The sequence below is a fragment of the Opisthorchis viverrini genome, assembly GCF_000715545.1.
Source record: "Opisthorchis viverrini unplaced genomic scaffold opera_v5_20, whole genome shotgun sequence".
NCBI classification, from domain to species: Eukaryota; Metazoa; Platyhelminthes; class Trematoda; order Opisthorchiida; family Opisthorchiidae; genus Opisthorchis; species Opisthorchis viverrini.
The window spans coordinates 709,542-728,893 of NW_008751676.1; the positions used below are offsets into that span (position 1 = coordinate 709,542).

Below are 19,352 nucleotides of genomic sequence, written 5' to 3' on the forward strand. Positions count from 1 at the left end.
GTCAGTGGCGTTCTTGTTGTCAGTTTCTGTCCAGATTGCCTGAGTGAATGTCTGGAGGTGTAGGCACCTCGGAATGATGGTCTTAAGCTAGCACCAAGTCCCTCATCCACCTTTATTCTTTTCTTTACAATAAGGCTTTCAAATAAGTCATGGTTGTACGGCAGTGAAGCATTGGTGTTAAACACTGATGTCATGCTGTCGTTGATGATGATGCTGATGTCTTCTATGGAGAGATAACCACTCCGTTTCAGCTGTGGTCCTTATCGCTGTATATTTCAGTGTGCTCCTCAAGTCACCTGAGTCAACTTGGTGGCCTGTGTATTTTAGACCCAAAGCGTAACAACAACCAAGGTATGTTACTGGGTCATCATTTGAGGCGTCGGGCTTTCTGCTCACATCACTCACGCGAGCATGTTCACCTGTTCAGACGTAAAAATTCAGATGCGTCCAGCGTGCGCAGGTGGGGTAGTGGTAGCACGCTCATCTTGCATGTCAGAAGTGCGGGGTTCATGCACCGGCGCGGCCATTGAATGTGCACTGCCGATGAGTTCAAATAAGGGCGAAACTCGAGTTTAGTGCTCCATCCTTTGGTGTGGACTTACCAGAATAATTACGCCAGGACAAGAGCGTCTTTTACTGACTAGTATTTCTCCAGTAGCACGGACACAGTGGAGGTCGCTACGCTGCATGACGTCCCACTACTGCCGATTGATCGTCGAGCGTAGTCAAACAACTATTCGCAACCGGCGACGAGGCTCACTACTTAGCCGCCGATCATTCTTGGATATATTTTGATTCCGACCATACCATGTTGACTTTTACTAAATTTCCTGGATAAACGCAAGGGGGGAATATTCCATATAGCGACTGAAAAGCTTTCTGAACAACTCGACATATTATGTAATAGTATAAAAGGGACCTCTTGATTAGACATTAACTCTAAGTGGAAACAGTGGCCACTAAATGTGACGCAGGAAACTCAGTGTCTGGAATTTCTAAGTGCGCATAAACTGAGCACTGGATTTTAAAAAAATCACCGTTAGCTCTTTGTACAAAGAACCTGTGATCCTCTGGGACCGCAGCACGTTTCGGTTAGACGGATTGGTAGATGTCAAACGGAGCTTGTGTGTGGATGGAGGGTCGAGCGGAACCAGAAAGCTCAACAAGTGGTCAAGGCACCACGGAGTGCACGAAAGCTGTTCCGGCTGATTCGCAAAACAGGACCAAAAACATCGTCTTTCAACAAGCTAACCAAAAGGAATATTGGAGATCTCATGTATAATGGGAATCATCACTGGGTAGAATATTTTCAGCAACAGTTTAGTCGATCGGTTCCTGCAACTGTCATTCTTTCGACAGTCATCTCGAGCCTTGATCTGTCTTCAAAGACTGATTTTATGAACTGCTATTGCGATTTCTCACCAGATGAGCCTCCAACAACGCCACTAAAGGGCGATTGTAGGAATTTGTGTTCTGCCTTAATTGCGCTCAAGCATATGAGACCAACAACGGCTTGGGCCTCTATTTAGAAAAGTAGATGAAACATCGTACCAAGGGTGCATTTGTCACATCGTCAGTTTTCGTCAAATACTTGAACAACATTCCGACCAACACTATAGTTCTCCTCGACTTCAAAGGATGTTTTAGTTCCGTAGACATAGATTCTTTTGCACATATTTGGCCAAAAAGGAATACACTGTGTCCTCTCTATCCCTACACTTTTGTCGTGTAAGAAATTACACCGAATTGTGGAAGTTTTCCTGCAACCAGTGGAGTTCGGCATGACTGTCCGCTTTCACCCTTTGGGTTCATTATGGAATGTGCATTTCAAGGCGTCGAGCACGCTGGTACCGGAATCACTTAGATAAAGATAAGCATAGTTGGACTTTGCGAATTGCAGCATCTTGTTATCTGATGATGACCACTCGAAATAGAATTTCAAGGTTGGTCTTTTGTCTCAGTAGGCGTTTTGCATACTGGGTATTGTTTCGGGTTTTTTATTCTCCGTGTCCGTGTAAGGAGAGGGACCCGTGTTTGTCGGCCGATTTACTTATCTGGACAGCTGAGTAAGTCTTGACTAATATGACAAATCGGGACAGTGCATGGATTGTCAAGTCGCGGGCAACGTATGTGAAAGTACATCGCTTATGACGTCCGAATGTGTGTACAAAAGACTGTGAATGTTCTGAAATTTGGCCTCTCTGAAGTGTAAACCTTAAGTGGATTTAGACAATCGATCAACGAAGCAGAATCAACAGCGCAGCATATAAAGCTTATCAGGATAGGAAGGCTGGAACACGACATGTACTACACGCACCCAACCACCTTCAGCCAGAGATGCACTGGTTTGTACTCCAAACCCTTGATGATGAAATACTTGAACGATACCAGCGATGCGAGATGAAAACGACTAACTTCACACTGAATGTGTCGGGAATTTCGCGCCCCGTAACTGCGATCCTGTGGCGTTCGTGTTGTCAGTTCCTAGTCGTACTAGCCAGCTGAAGTTTATCCGTCGTCGTGTGCGACCTCTTTTCGGGCTAGGCTATCAGGAGATGGGGCGATTCTGTTACACTGAGATGTTGCCTGGTTGTTGTCCTGTTGCTTATTCTTGGTCGCTTCCCATAAGGGCATAAGCTAGTTGTACTAAGCCCCTTATTTCTACCCTTTATTAGAGCATTCATTCTCACAGCTGCACGACAGCCACGCATCCGTGCTTCCTACTGTCGATTCTGCTGCTAATAGGGGCGCGCCGTTCTATAAAATAAAAAAAAACTGTACGCTCAACGTTAGAAGACGAATCGATAAAACTCAAGGGTAACAAACGGGCAAAACTCCAACTCCGCATTGAGAACGTTCGGTGACTGGGAAGGATATTCGCCCTCCTGTTTGGAACTTGGTCCCCTGTTATTATCCTACCACGTATGCTGGATAAAGACAATGTGCCGCATAAGCGCTTGCGCTGTGCTACTACCTAAGTCCATTGATTCGTCGCGCACATCAGCGGTCCTAGGCCTCAAATGCACACTCCTATCGATAGCACAATCTGCAGTTTTTAGTGTAAAACTACGACTTCATATATTCACGATCTGCAACAAACTGGTATAATGCCGGATTCGTTTAGCATCGGTGTGAGTTGCCTATCGGAACCGGTAGTCGAATCAATTAAGCTCATCATTATCTTCGCTGTCGGACATGTATCTAGTTGGTTCAGCGACTGTGGTGACTGCTGCCATCGAGCAATAAAATCTATATTTGGCTCACCACAGTTGCAACTAGTGGACGTGTGTGGCTCATAGTTCACGCAGTGGTACAGAAACGAGTGTCTAGCGGCAAACATATCAACTTAACCCAACTGATTACTATAGCCCTCGTCCTCATGAATCAAAGAGGCACTGACTGGTTGATCGAATAACTCGTGGCAACAAAAGCCGTGTATCGAAGGGATCTGAATGTGGCCGACATTTTCGAAATAGCCTAAAACGACATGAAAATCTCAGTCAGTCGCACTAAAAATTGGTAGTATTTCCGAGGTAAGACGGGCCAGTAAATCAGGCGGAAGGTCAGCGTAGTGTTGGGAAAGTTGTCATCCATAACCAGCCTGATCCGCACTTAATGGTTTCGTTCGTAAGTGGCCGCAGCTCCTTAAGGGCTTTGTGAATACCTAGCATTTTTCACTTCTGTGACTGCCTGATGATTGGCCCATTAATAGGATTAGCATGGGGGAGAGGAACAGGTATTTTTAGAAACGTGATTTCCAATACAGTAGGACTGAAGGTGCAACTCTTGAAGAACAACCTGGATGTGGCAATTCTCGACTCATGGAGCTAACTCAAAACTAACTGCTTTTAACATTTTCCCAAACATACTGCGGCCGAATCCGATTGCTTTTCGAAAGCTGACCTCCAAACGCTTTCACCAGACCACGAACATTTTTATCTAACCCTAGTGTAGCACTCACCTAGATCAACTTCGACAAGAAAAAACGGACTTTTACACGAGTGCCATTACAGTTCAGGATGTTTGGTTGCGTGGTGAAATTCCATTTTCTTTTCAAAAATCCATTATTAGGTTTGCTTTACATATGGTTCACCGAAGCAAAATTTGTCTCTCACAACTGCACATCTATGTTAAATGAGGTAATCATATAGAATTGTACTAATAATATCATACAAACGGTTATTTACCCTTAGATCTTAGTTCAATCCACGGGCGTAGGTCATCACCGGATCTGTGTTGGAGCTATCCGCGATACGTGGTTTAATTAAGTGAACCCCAAGCACGTTGCACCGAAAACAGACAGCTGTTCTGTCTCGATATCCCTACAGGAGCAATAGTACATCGAGAAACAACAAAAGACTACCGAGAGCTTCGTGAGAGCAGTTTATGTGGACACAGAGTGAGTGAATAAAAAATACAGAAACACAATATAAATGCTGCGTAAAGTTCTCACGTTCACGCTGGCGAATCCATTTGTGCAGACCGGGTTTTCAGCCTACGTCCAACAGGAAAAGGAAAAATGGCAATGACGTCAACTACGATGAACACGGCCAGACCAAAATGCAGACCATTTATTGGGTTGCAAACTTATACCCTCATTTGCCCTCGAATTTAATTTTGACAGGAGATTCAACTAAATCCAGCTAGTAGTTCGATTGAACTGACTGTGCTGATCAGGCCACTCCGTTTTTCAGCCAGTACGTGTTTGCAGATACCGCAATACATCATTCAGACGTAACACTATTAATAAGAGTGCTGAAAACTCTTCGTCAGAGCCTTCAGCAACCTCATGCGTAATGTGCTACATCTAGATAGCGCTTTTGACTGTTTAAACGATGGTTTACTCTGGTGCTTCATTCAGTTTACCTTCACTGAACATCAACGGATGAGTTGAACGCAATTTAAAACCATCCATCTCTGATATATGCGCCCGAATCCACTGTTTACTAAAATACTGTTTAGAAAATATTGTGTGCTAGATCGACAACCTGATTCGCAGTGCTAGGTGAGCGCCGAAACGAGATAGTACTGATAAATGACGGAAAGACAGGCAGGAGTTGGTATGTGCTCATGATAAGGACAGACTCCGGAAGACACTGTCCACAGGAAACTTTGCTTGGAGCAGCAGACCTGCGGATTCTGGTTGTTTAGGATGTGCAAACGAATCAGTGGTCTATAAATGGCTTTGTGCCACTGTTAAAATACATGTGTGACAATAAGCGGCCATACCTCCGTATGCAGTATTGGTCTGTTTGTAGACTTGACTACCAAGCTTGTTGCCCACAGATAACATTTGTTCCGTCGGATAGTGCATCCACTTCTGGGAAATTGCTACCATGCAACCTCATATCACAAAATGTCCTTAGTTGCAAATCTCTACTCCAGAATCATATGCCACAGCCATCATAAAGTAAGATATGTTAGCACCGGCAGCTAGCTAATATTGTCCAAAGTGGGTGATATGCAGGTAGATGATCCATAGTGAAGCGATGAAGTCGTCTAAGGGGCCATACACGCACTAAATCATGCTTACTGTTCACGAGAGTGACCTCTCTTGGCGAATACGACTGTGCGACATACTATATCAGATCTGTTTTGTCTTGATTAATCTGATTTTAATGCTCATACAGTGTATATAAACGGAAGGAAAGAAAGCAACGGGATGAAAACTCAGAAGCTTTCGTTGTCCTGATGAGGTCGGTTTTAAAATCATGAGATTTATATTGGTCAGCATTAAGTTATCAGGAACCTACGCAAGGATACTGTAACGCACGGTTTACCTCGTCTACAATGACTTGAGTGACGGCCTACAAAAAGTGGTGTTCTCATCGCATCACTGAAAGAAATTTTTGAAGTATTGGCAAAATAGGAAGGAAGGTGATCTCCACACTAGCTGCACCAACTGACTTACGAAAACGGGGGATCTTCAGCTGACCATGTGCTCAAGTAGACGTCGCATCATTCGGACTTGAACTGGAGTCTAGCCCACCTATCGGATCGTTTTGGACGGAATTTGAAGGATCGATGTTCCTAGATGGGGTGACCAAAGTTGCCGGTGCGGTATCAAGTGTTACAAAAGAAACTCGCCGCTTCTGACCATAGCTGGTGGATTTAGAAGTCTCAGTCAGCATCTTGTGTTCCGTAACAATGTCCGATTTTATTTCAACAGACTGCAGTGCCTGTTCTTTGGTTGTTGTGGACAAACGTTCATTGTGAGATTGGCTGTTGTTATTCAAATCGAGCGCATGCGGAGTGACATCTGAGGACAGGGTTGTGAGGGGGATCCGACGCTTCTTAGCAGGGCTGGAGGGAGATGTGGGCAGGCTGACTTCCATCGCACGGATTGCTTTACCACTAAATACATCAAAAACAGAGCAGCTGAATTAGGTTAGATTGACGCGGTCAAACTCACATGAACATCATGGGGAAGTTTCGATTTTGAGACCTCAGGTAGTGCATACTATTTGATGTGGAATAGGCAAGGAACCCGTGTTTGTGGGTTGTGAATTGCTAAAGTTCGATAAAGCAGTGTGGTTTACTGCATTCTGTACGGTATTTCCCAACTTGCTTCATTCGTTCATGAAGCAACTGACGGTAAGCAGCAAGGGTGTGGAGCTCCTCGTTCTCAGTCAGTTAACTTGATATTAAAATGGTGGTGAAATTGATACGGTGATCCCACTTCATTTTGAGTATGGACATGCGGTTGCGTTCTAGTATTTTACTTGAAGTAACAACATACATCCGGTGTTGCTGTGCCATACATTCGTATTCGAGAAGGGGTCGATTTATAAAGAGCGCACGAACGCAAAAAATAGTGTATTTCGGAAAATGTCGCCGCGTGATTCGAAAACCAGAAAAAAGGGATATTTGGTGACCAGATACACATTAATTCCACTTTAGCGAGACTCCCCAGGATTTCTTCCAAAGGAGTTCGTTACATGAACGTGTATGAAACGCTTTTTCCAGTAATTTATCCCAGAAAAGTTTTGAGCTTTATGTTTCGTTTTGACCGTTACTCAACTGCATTATCTTTGATTTGCTAAGAAGATTTGAATATTAGCATCCAATCTTAGTAACACCGACTAGTTGCCCCGTATACAAAGTCACATGTGTGCCGTACGGTTCGTCCGATCTAGACCGGAATTCTCAGGATAGTGCCTCGAAAGACCAAGGTAGTGTTCGGTTTTCATAAAACATGGTAAACCTATGCAAAATACGGGTGTTCTCTTTCAGTGATCAATGCTATCCACTTCTGAAGTTGTCGACATGACCATTTGCCCGAATTCACGCAACAGTTGTTTTTTTCTCTCAGAAGTTCAAACTGATCACGGCCACTTATTTTTCGCGTAGAAACAAGCATTAGTGTGCGTCATTTATATAAATCACTTTTCGACTGAGCGTCCACTTGCACGGGTTGTTTCCCCAGCGGAAAGATCCTTGTGTATCTATCTCATAGATGTCAATTTCAGAAAGCCACATAAGTACAGGGGAAAGATTCTTATTACATCCTGCAATGCACTCACCGCAGAGTAGTACTATTGAAGATATCCCAAAACATGGAAGTAGCGAGCTGCTTATTGTGCATTGAATTAGGCAGCACCGCTGTCTTGTACGGAGCACTTCATGTGTGCTCAGGCCCGAGATTTCAGGTCGCAAAGGCAGACCGATATCTGAACAATCGAACTTGAGCCAATGGTAGATGACAAAGACACAAAAAGGTCTTTGTGATTCGCTCTCGAGTGGTGTATGCTAAGCACAAACTTGTGCAGTGAGACTTTTCCCACGTACGAGATTTAAATTAGGGTAATGTGGCTGCAGTTCCGTCTGAAAAATTAGAACAATTCGTTTTTCCCAGCCAGTCCTCACTTTCAATGATCTCTGGTAATGGGCAACAGGACAGTTAGTTACGTAAGCCCAATGACTTTATCAATAACGAACCAGTGTCGCAGGGAAGTATATGATGTAGAGGATACAACGTAATCCCCTATTTACATATGTTCTCTAAGTTCACTGGATGAACAGTGGCGGAAACTGGTGGAATGGGGACAAATTTGCCCCGGCTACTGCTACCAAACAGATTGGAACTCATAACAAGGTTATAGAACCAAACGAAGTTTTATTGCAGTGAGCACGTGTTGGCATCATTCATTTTCGTCTTAGTGATCCCACTGCTACCCAGAAACGAATTTCAGGATTAGTGAGAAGTTCTCGGCGGGTCCTGATCTGAATGGATTTCTGACCGGCTACCAAATACATGCTGAATATACAAGAGGGTATATGCCATAAGTCTAGGCGAAGTGAAGCTACCCTATCAGTGGGTACACCTTTGCACCGAATCCTGACCCTTCAGAGTACGAATGTGCGGTAGATTGTTCATATTGTGATACTTTAAATTTTCTAGCGGGGACAAATAAGTTGGAGATGCCGTTCAGCCGTTTCATCCTTACAGTGCCTGACATTCGATCATCTGAAATGAAAAACTGATCTGTTCACCGAGTGTTCACGAATAAAGAGCGAAGTATAATCGAATCTACCTGTGGTCATTGGGTTTTTCGGGCGTGTGAGGCCTCATGTTGGAGTCTTCGGCATTCATTATCTCTCCGGAAACTGTAGAGTTAGAAACGCTGGTGGGGGGCACTGTGTTCGCCTCATCCGTGCTTTCAGCCATTCTTACCGAAGTCGGTTCACCCATAGGCGGTATGACATCAGTTTTCACACCTATCGGGCCCCGATAAGCTGCGCCCAATTCGCCTCGAGCAAAGTGGATTAGGGAACAGTAGCCATCGGTAGAACAGACTACCACCAGATGTCCGTCTGCTGACCAAGTAGCATCGTTCAGTGCTTGGTAGTGAAATTGTGAAACCTACAACCAACAATAGAGAGGGAGTGGTCTCGTTAGCCAACGACGTACTGGTAGGAACTGGCATCAAGGTTCAGAATGGATGCAGATATCTTTAAGAAAATGTGAGGTGGTTAGGTAGCTCCACACGTCCTTTCGTTAATATTGCGGAATTGATTTTTGAGTGACCGGCTTTGAGACATATAAGCAGATCTCTGAACAAATTAAAGAATTCGTTTTAGGTGCACACACATAATTAGGTAGTCACATTGGGAAGATGTGACTCGAGACAAACATCTGTGGTTCATAGCCACCCATGACTTATAATTCTATGTCTGGACTGGGAGAATTTGGCATCTCCCCAGTTACTATGCTTCATTTAAGCTGCACCGCATAGTCCCAAACCTCAGGGTGGCGAGGCTTCACGGAGGTCTCCGTGCAATTACTATTTACTATGCAAAAAGACCAACATAATACGTTAGTGATTTGAGCAACTGTAGCTGTAGCGAGTAGGGCAACGAGGCTGATGTTATCAAGTGACAAACAATAAGATGTAGGATCGCTTTTGTTGAAGCAACCCAAATTCCTAACCACAGCGGTCGCCGAAGTCCGATGATCTGGTTGGCTTACATTTCATGGCACAGATCGCCGGAGATCATGAAGAGCCTGGTGGTGGTGTTCAGCTAGCACGGTCGCTTCCAATCTGGAATAGGGATCCACATTTTGATTCTTTTCTTCTATTCTTCCATTGCGTACAAAGTGACTTCCCGTTTGTTGTTTAGGTTTTGCGCCTACACCGCCTTTCTTTTTTCTGACCTGTTTGACATTGTCATCGCAAGTTTTGTTTCAACCAACCCGTTGGCTCCGCCATTTTATAGCCACCTTGCTCCAATTGAACGATTCGACTTTTTGAGTTTTGCGCGTTACTCAATGTGGCTCAACTGATTGCTACAGACAATCAATACCGCACGAGGCTTTAATTCATCGGCTTTTCCTAGCGGCGCAATGATTCTTCGATAAGTGATTCGCTTCCTCAAAATTCTTATCTCAGTAATGACGGTCAACTACACCCAAACTCATCACTTTCCTTCAAGCTCACCACCACCATCAGCACCGACAGCAATGCGTCAGTAATATGTACTGACGTTTTACTGCGACAGGTTGAATCTGGGTGTTTGTGTGAGATCGGCTTTGTCACTGTCAAACTAAAACACAATCAATTTGACGGAAGTTGACACAAGCGAAACTTCAGTGACAACGAATCTGACGACCAAGACACCATTAGATATAACAAGTTTAAACTAATTTGGTTTGAACAAACTTTATGATAAATTTCAGTAATGGTATCAGTCGACGGAACGATGAAATCTGATAGATTCAGCTAAATATACAAGAATCATTTACCGAATTCGGTCATGCAAGTGTTATGATGCGACATAAGTTGGCGAAATTGACATGTACTCGCTCTTATCGTCTCAAAACCGCAGTTGATTACGCCGAAATATCCGGCGGCCATAGAACACGGGAATAAGATAATTCAATTCACTAAAAGTAGGTTTTGCATCTGGCCTATTGATGTAGGCAACTAGCTTTTCAGAATACGACAGTACCCGACTATGCAGCTGTTCATATATTACAGGAATCCTGTAGCACAATCTTTGTACGAGCACCAGCTTCAATTTCTAGCTAATGAGATTTTATGAGTTGGTAATACGTCTTGTTGTAAACAAGCACATGGAAGGTGTAATGACCCAAGGACAAGTGAGCGCCCGGATCTTGCAGCTGCAAATTGAGATGAATGTAAAAAAGTAACGGACAACACCTGCAGATTGGTGTAGATGGTACGGTCAAGAAACTAAAACCTCAACGAATGTTCTTAATCTGGTCCCATCATCCAAACACTTTACGCGTTACCTCTACTCCCTCTCAGGCCATGATACAAGTCCACTGGACAACAGCATCAAATGGGCCTCGAGGTAGCTCAGTGGGTAAGACGCAAACTTAATGACCGGAGGGTCCGTGGTTCTAACCCAACCCCTGCATCACAGCTACTCCTGTCTAGGCCTGAACAACCTAGTGGTACCTCAACCCTCGTGGCTCCTTCAGGTGGCATTGCAGCTATGTACCGAAAGGGTCTTACAGCTGAACGATGATTACTATCTATTTTATTATTAAATGACGCAGCGCCCCCTGGGTGACATGTCCGAATGCCAGAACCTGACGCAGGACGATATCGATGACGAACGAGCCCGCGTGTTTCATATAATACTAACTAGGGGTGCCACGCACACTGACACAAATTCATGTGTCTAAACCTGCCACCAGGCGAATCAGAGCCTGAAATTGATGTGTTCTGTTAAGCGGCGATTTAACAGAAGGGTGAACTAAACAGAAGTAGGGGTGCGGGTTAGCCAACTAATGAACCGACACAAAGAGTGGTCGCCATATGAGAACCGCTGATCTATACGGGGTCTGAAGATCAAAGTATGCAGAGCTCCATATGGGTTTGCGCGCGACACTGTGTGGACAGCAGCTGAGCGATCAAACCCGACATACAATCCTGGAAACTTCGGATGTGCATCAAGTTGTTAAGGAGGGTGGAAGTTCGTAAGCTCTTCTTAAAACGTACAGTGCGGACGGAATGCAATGCAATAGAGTGAGCAACCTTTCTGCACATCTGGCAGCAGTGTAGTATACGGGAATGATAAACCTGTTTGCGAAAGAGCGAGAAAAAATCGCTATTAGAATATGTCCTGTTTTAATTAAGTTCTCGCGGTCAGTCTGATCCGCGTACTATTTACTGGTTCGCAACAAGGCAAAAAAGAAGCCGCACAAAGATGTTGACACCTGTCAGGTGAGGAAGCATAGGAGTCACTTGTGGGCACATCTACGGCTGCATTAGAGACAGTGTTACAATACTTGCATTTTTAGATGCGGTACAGCGACATTACACCGAATCGTTCACCATCGTTTGAAAACATAAACGAGAGAATCAGCTGGGTTCCAGGTGAGTCTCCCTCAAAGCCGAATTTGCTTGCAAATGAATGTATTTTGCCAAATCGTCCACTCTTTGCGTGAACTGTCTGGCTGGCAGAACCTAACCAGGAGTAGTTGAACATCGGGGTTAGAATGAAACGGGTCCCTCGAAAACAAACTTCTGTCTTAATCCTTGGAGAGAAAATGAATTTAGAGGGATACCTCTCACTTACAGTCTGAAATTCTGGAGATACGAACTTTCAAGGAAGACGCTAAAGGTGTGCAGGATGACAGTTTTTGAGGACATGTTCTTGGTATTCACAAAAAGGATGCAAACTACAAGGGAACTCACCTGGGCGAAAGGTGAAGTCTGCTGTGTATCGTAGAACAGTACACCGTCCTCCAAGACCAGACAAAATAACCAGCGGTAGGGGAGATCAAACAAACTATTAGGATGTTGTGTACCTTCTACCAGGTTAGACCCCAAAGTGGGCGTTGTTCGTAACTGAAAAGGCTGAGGACAAAATCGAACGCACACTACTGGCCTAGGTCCCGTTGGCAAACTGACAACAGGCTTTGTGAAGTTTGACCGCAAGAAAAGGTGAGCAGCGTGTTGCGGAGCGGCTACTGGAAGTGGTAGAGCATTTGTAGGTTCCGGTGGGACTGCTCCTGATGTCGCAAGTGATGCTGCAGCAGCCACGCTGCCGGCGAACACAGCACCTTCCAGGTTTCCGGAGGGACAGGCGAGCAACAGACCATCAGGGCTGAAGGTGAGTCGACGAAAAAACGATTTCCACGAGTCATCCTACAAGAGCCACCAGCGTCAGAGTTGGAAAAGAATTTTTAGAAAGTTTTAACTGATATCGACATGCAATGTCAGTCTTGAGTCAAACAACACGTGCTAAAAAACACCCGTGGGTGCAGAGTAGGCTCAGAGGTTCTCAAGGTTTTCAATTTCAAAATATAATTGATAGGGTCTTTAGACATGTGGCAAGAGTAGTCAACCAAAATGACTTATCCTGCTAGTGCCACTCAATCAAAGGGAACAACTCCTATTTAAGTGTTTGCTGCTGTTCAATCACCATTCATTGGACCAAAAAAGCTGTAGAAATAACCCAATGAGTTTCAGTAGTTAGGATCATACTGAATTGGTTGGATGGCGGTTTTTGCTTCAATTTCTAAATCCACATATCCCACGTAAATCTCCACCCAAAACAGAGGACGGTTATTCCCCATCCGTACAACCTGAATAGGCACTGGTTTCAATGGGGATGCAATCAAAGGCCGTGAAAAAATCAGGTGAAGAAAGTGGTAAAACGGCAACATGCAGGTGGACCTCACAAGTGGACATCGATGCTGTGTCTCACATTAGTCAAAAAGCACTGAAGAATAAACTCACCTGAAACAGCCGTTGTTTCCCAGCTTTAGCAACGTGGGCTAGACATGTTCTAGTTCCTGCGCGGTATACCCGACATGCTCGGTCACTGCTGAGGCTGGCTACATAAAACCCAAGTGGGTCCCACGTTACGCCCTGGACGTAGTGCTTGTGATCCCTAAGAATCAAGCACTTAGTAGCGCCCGATCCGCTGGAGGGTGTAGGAGGTGGAGTTATAACGTTACCATTCGGGCGGTCTTCAGATAATGGAAGTTTTGCGGACTTCTCGTCTGTCGGTGGCAAAGTGGATTTCAACGCAGTGGGAAGATCCAATTGCCAGACTATCAGTGAGTGGTCCACGGAGCCAGATATCAGTGCCTGGCTATCTGGTGCCCAACAAATATCGTAAATGTCTTCAAGGTGCCGTCTGAGAGAGATAATGGACAAAATGTGTTCCATTTAGCTGACGTTAAAAGCCTCGTTCTTCACAGTACGCATTTTCGAAACTATTAATGATGATACAGATTATAAATTTACTGTAAGGACACGTAAATTCGTAAGGAAAGAGAACGTTGTTTCATGACCCCGGGCTCATGATTGTTATACCTATCAAGGCATGACCATTGGTTGTCACTTAGTGCTTAGCTGGAAAGAAGCCGAATTTCAAACGCAAAATGTAGCTTGATGGAAACTCACATTAACAGCTATGAAAGGAGCTAGTACTGGTTCAGTCATCGTTAATGACAAACACATCCACGGACTGCATCAAAGTGAGAAAATAAAGAGTAAGCGGAAATCATATGCATAGTGAGTTGAAGGAAGTATGGAATTAATGGGTCAGATCTACTTGGAGTACATAATGAGTTACTCTTGTCCCTTGCTGCCGGGGGCGGAGGATTTTCGTGCAGCCTCTATCAATGCACACTGTTGAAACCTCACCACATTTAACACTAGCATAGACAGTGGTGCGGTTTCCTGCAGATTGATCAGTCCTTCTCGAAACACATTGGCGGGTTCAGAGCAGTTCCACATTTGTAGGGCTCACTTGTTGGATATGAGCTGCATCAGTGCGGCGTAACAAAGTAGATATACACAAGGGAGAAAGTCCGGTAGAACGCGTTAAAATACTCGCCCGAGTAATCTGAAGCTAAGTAGACGAGTAGTAACGTGGTGTGGTGCGCCAGTTTCGACTAACCATGTACTATGTGAAAAACACGACATATTTATAGCCTGTTGACCAACAATCGGTTAATCAAACCAGAGGTAAATCTAAGGCGACCAAAAGCCTGGTTTGGAACCAACCAGCCAAGTGCTAAAGGGAGGAAATAGCACACCTCTTCCGCAGATCGTCCAATTACCGTTTCAGAAGAGCTCGGTAAACAGTCGGTAGTTTTTACCTGGGCAACGATTATCCTTTGAAACAAAAGCTTCGTTAGGCCAAGTGAGCAGGTCACCAAGTTGGCCAGGTTTTAGGCAGATAGAGAACCAATCACCAACACATCTTCAGAGTACTGCGATAGACCAGTGTTGAAGGTCAAGTAAAGGGTCTCATCGGTTGTGTGGTTGCCTAAATCTTGCAACTGATGAGTTGGGAGTTTCAAATTATTGTGGACCGTAGTCCTGGCCTCAAGACTTCAACATTATCTAAATCTACTTTGTTCCGTGTCGAGTGGATGCTCCACCATTGCTGAGACTTTTAGTGAAGCTCGATATTCATGTGCGTTTCTCGGCGCCCCGTTGATTTTTCTCCCGTACTCTCTGGTTCTGATGTGAAGTTGCCTAGCCGTTCGTCCTACACAAACCTCAGTGCAGTCATTGCAATTAATGTTATAGGCAGTCCATGGTCCGGTTTACCAGAAGGCGATCTTTCAATTGCACCAGTGCAGAGCGTAGAATGTTCCCCTTCAGGAAACCTACTCTTAGGTTGGGTGTGTTTAGAACCCTTCGGCTGACTTCCGATCTTCCTGGTTTTATATGAAATAAGAGCATTCCAAATTCATTTCTTGTCGGGTTTCGCCACCGATACCAACATCCTTCTTAATTAACGCCTAATCAGACTAGTCAGATATCCACTACCCCGAAGGCTGTTGCTTAATCGAAATCGTCCAGCTGTAGCACCCTTTCGGTGTTTAGCTGCCATGCCACACGAAGGAGGCACGAGGGCTGGGATACTGCCAGGTTGCCCAGTCAATAAATTCGCGCTGTTGCTTACTTCAATTTGGGCCGCTGACGGACAAACTTATGTGAACAGTGTCCTTACGCGCTCAAACATTGATGAAGCGGTACTACCGAATACACATTTCGGATTGTCCAAGTGTCCGTTAGCTTCTCGTATACTGTAGTCCTAAGTTTTCCCAGTCACGTCACAAAACGAAGGATGATGGGCCAGTAGGAATGGTATTACTCAAAGAGTGAACATATAAATATATATGTATGGCGCATAGTTTCTCAACCAAATACACGCATGAATTGGCCACAAAGACAATGCCTCATGAACGTTTGTATTTACATAACTCTTGCTTGAACAATTCTCCATCTGTCCTGGCGCAATTAATTCGGTTAGTCCACACGAAAGAAGGGAAGCAATGGAGGCGACTTGCACCCTTAGTAGAATTCATCATTAATACATATCATTGGCTGTGGAGAGTCTGAACCCCAGACTTGTTACCGCTACTCCACCATTCGCCAACGCACGCTTGATACATTCAAATTAACGCATCTGAACAGATTGGGATGTTCACACTTGAGCGATTGACTGGTTTACCCAACGTTTCGAATGATATGACTCTGAGATTGTTTAAAGTGCGACCGTGCATCCCAGTATTTATAGTCGGACCAAGCGTTTCCTGAATGTATCCACCGTAGACTAAAAGCGCCCACTCTGTTACACGACTACTTGTCTCGTGAGAGAAAGATTAGAAACTCGCCACTCGTTCCATTTTTAGCTATCCACAGGCTCATTCCATATGAATTCTTTCCATCGGAAAGATACCCTGACAAAATACTGCAACTAAACGAGGGATTACATACTTTGGTTAACAGACGAAGAAACTCATAATTATCTACAGAACTAACTAAACACAATAGTCACATTTGCTGATATTTAGTGACACCGCGCTACTCATCATAACACCTACAAGACCTCCGCAAGTAAGAGAGGTTAGATAACAAGGGAGACAAAGTACGACGATAATAACAGCTGAAGAATACTTATTCGAACTTTTGATGGTAGGATGCAAAGAAGGATCGACAGTTCACTTCCTTGCACAATATCAGTCGACACAAATCGGCAAAAGACTTGGTCACACGACACGAGGTAACCAACTGGGAAGACAGAAATAAGGATAGCGACGGTTAATCTATGGAACCGTGGGGCCTGCCCCGCAATAAAGACGTGCCTGCAAATTTACGTTATAAGTTCGGGAAAGATCCGGGTTCGGAAATGTCATTCAGTAGCATAACAGTGCGGGTTCCCAGACAAAATAAAACCGTTCCTTCAACTGACTGTGACCTCGAAGACAAGAGTGATTGTTTCTTGAAGATGAAGGCATTCCTTATTGACTCGTTGGTGCTGGATTACCGATAACCAGAAAAGAGACTTCACAGTGTATCCACAGAGAGGAAAGGTCAGTGACGTAGACTCAGATTAACCAGTCAAAAGAGGAAACGACGTAATAGTTCGTTTGAAATTTCCTTCTGGGGTATCCTCTGTGGTAGGCTAAATGGATGGGGCTTAGGTTACAGTGTAAAACACCCTCAAAACGATAAATTAAACGTTAGGTGCATCCAATACTGCACACAGCCAACAGTTAATAGTGTTAAAGCCTGGCACATTGTCCAAAGAGAGCGGTGCCGTGTATTTGAGCCATAGTGAAGTTGTTTGAACACTGAATGTTCGCGGAATACAATTGGAAGTCTTTTTTCAGCGGCAGTGGGATCACGTGAGAGTCTTTGCTGAGTAGCCCGCGCAAAGATGAAAGATTCCTCATTTTGACAATTGTGCAAATAACCATGGTGTTTCGCCGGATTTCTGTTAAATGAACAGCTCGATAGCAGCTCGATGTACGCCAAATCGCTTTTCTAGTGAGTCTTACTAGACGCGTTAACTGCTGATATTTCCTTTTGAAAGGCTACCACATAAGACGATAAGCAGGACAACGTGAATCGTAAAAGCCATGAACGAAACGAGCATTTGTGCAACCACGTTTCAGTCCCAAAGATCTTAACAAGCAAACGTCGGTCAAAACAACAGAATGGTCCGGATGTATTGAGGCTCAACAGGAAGACTACGTCGTTGACAATTCATAACCGATCGACCTAATCTTATTTACAGAAGTTGTATCAGGCGGATGGACTTGGTTCCAAGGCAGAAGAATGCGAAATGTATTGGAAATCTGATCCAGTGCAGAATCGGTCACCAGAATGCCAAAACGTTGTGTTGGCATGATGTACATGGCCGGTAACCTGTGCCTGAGTTTCCATTTCAGACCGGCCACCAAGATTCACCTACCAAACTCTATCACCAGTTTCTGCGTATAGTCATTTGCACGCTTTGGTTGACCATAATATGTTGGTCGCACGACATGACGTTTGCTCGACAGGATACGTAAACCAAACGTACTTCCTCTGATTGGCGGTCAGAAGGCTTATTCGAGTGTTATTGGGCCGAAACCGCTCATCTCACAAACAAGGAAATACTTTCAAAGTATTACTTCCGGATGTCCCTTGATAAGTTGAGGATAGTACGATTCAGACTGCTATCATCCGCACAGGCTATCGGAATTCGACTGTGTAACACAGGACTCAGTGTTGAAAAAACTTCTGAGGCCTTTTAACTTGTCCTGGCCTACAACCTACCTGTTCCTGTGTGACGGCATCCATTTTACTCCGTTCCCTCTAAAGCATCTGTGCCCGCGGATTTATCTAGTGATCTAGTTGTACATACGATTGTGACCTATTATCCGATCACAAAAACAGCTTTGCTCACAACCTTCCTACTTATTAAAAGTAGGTGCCGTATGTTGCATCGTTGTATTCGTTTTCCTGCTCCAATTCTCGAATGCAACTAGACCGTCTCTTAACTTTACCATATAGTATAACACCACACTTCGGGAAATGCTCGCAGTAGCCAAAATGGTTATTCTGGAGTGCGTCGAGAGTTCGATTCAGCTCAACTTTCCAGCGGTGGTTTCAGATGATGGAGTTGGAGGCGATTGCCCAACCAGTACATTGACACCAAATGGTTTTGGCTGACAGGACTAACAAGCGGAACGAAAAAATGCAGCCTACAGTGGAAGGGTTGTACAACTCTGTATCATGAACAAAATATGGTCACGGTCTAAAAATAGAGAATCATGATCCTCATATAAAAGAGCCAGACTTTCGGCGAAAAGAGCGCTAGTGTTAAAATCAACAAAGGACAAACACTCAAAGGTGAGCAAATAATCTCACTGAGCTGCCTCAATGGAGTGAAACAAACGGCGCCATTCGAGTGCAGCGGTATACCATAAAATGGTGTCAACAACCTACAGCACGAAATTCCGGACCGTAAAATTATGTTTAAGAAGGTCTACAACTAGAATCTCCATTTCTAATTACGCAGCGAAGAAGAACAGAGAAAATGTTTCTGCATGTTGTTGTGTCATCTCCGAATTTCAGCCAGTCATCGTTGGTGCGTTCCGGAACCGTTTATAGGAGGACGAAAAAACTAGGCACACGTCACTGGTAGGTGATCCCCACGGAGGTTATTATCCTCAGATATCTATTGAATACTACCACACCTCTTCACATTACAATGAACCACTAGGCAGTTCAGAAAAAGGATAATTTTACCGAATGCGTGAAACTTCCTTCTGATAAGTGGTCCCCCGAGGAGCCATTCAGTATTCGACAACGTGATGTGGTTTCCGTTATTGAAAGATCAGTGGCGCTATATTTTGTCTAAGCGAGAGCTAATCACATCACTGTTCAGGCACCCGTAGCCGAGCGATAGAGTGTTCAGTCGTGGGCCGGAAGGTCAAGAGTTTGAAACTCTTTGAGTTTTGTGAAATGCGCAATGCTGCTGATACCTAATGAGGATGATCATCATCATCATCATTGTCAGCTGTAATAACCGCGTACTCGTCGTACACTGGTTGTAGCTGCCACAGTTTCGTTCACCGA

General features: G+C 44.5%; 2 protein-coding genes across 2 annotated transcripts in view; both read right to left on the bottom strand.

The window, feature by feature from the left end:
• T265_01800 (hypothetical protein) overlaps positions 1-194 on the bottom strand; it is a gene marked incomplete at both ends in the record, with an annotated part of 7,429 nt that extends 7,235 nt beyond the window's left edge. Inside the window, one exon of the mRNA XM_009165910.1 lies at positions 68-194. Coding sequence (XP_009164174.1) covers positions 68-194 — 127 coding nt within the window. The remainder of the gene's footprint in view (positions 1-67) is intronic.
• Positions 195-4,373: 4,179 nt separating this feature from the next.
• The window catches only part of T265_01801 (hypothetical protein), a gene marked incomplete at both ends in the record, with an annotated part of 25,006 nt that continues 10,027 nt past the window's right edge, over positions 4,374-19,352 (bottom strand). The window contains 5 exons of the mRNA XM_009165911.1: positions 4,374-4,495; positions 5,912-6,354; positions 8,535-8,863; positions 12,168-12,620; positions 13,215-13,617. Of these exons, the coding sequence (XP_009164175.1) occupies positions 5,943-6,354; positions 8,535-8,692 (570 nt within the window). The remainder of the gene's footprint in view (positions 4,496-5,911; positions 6,355-8,534; positions 8,864-12,167; positions 12,621-13,214; positions 13,618-19,352) is intronic.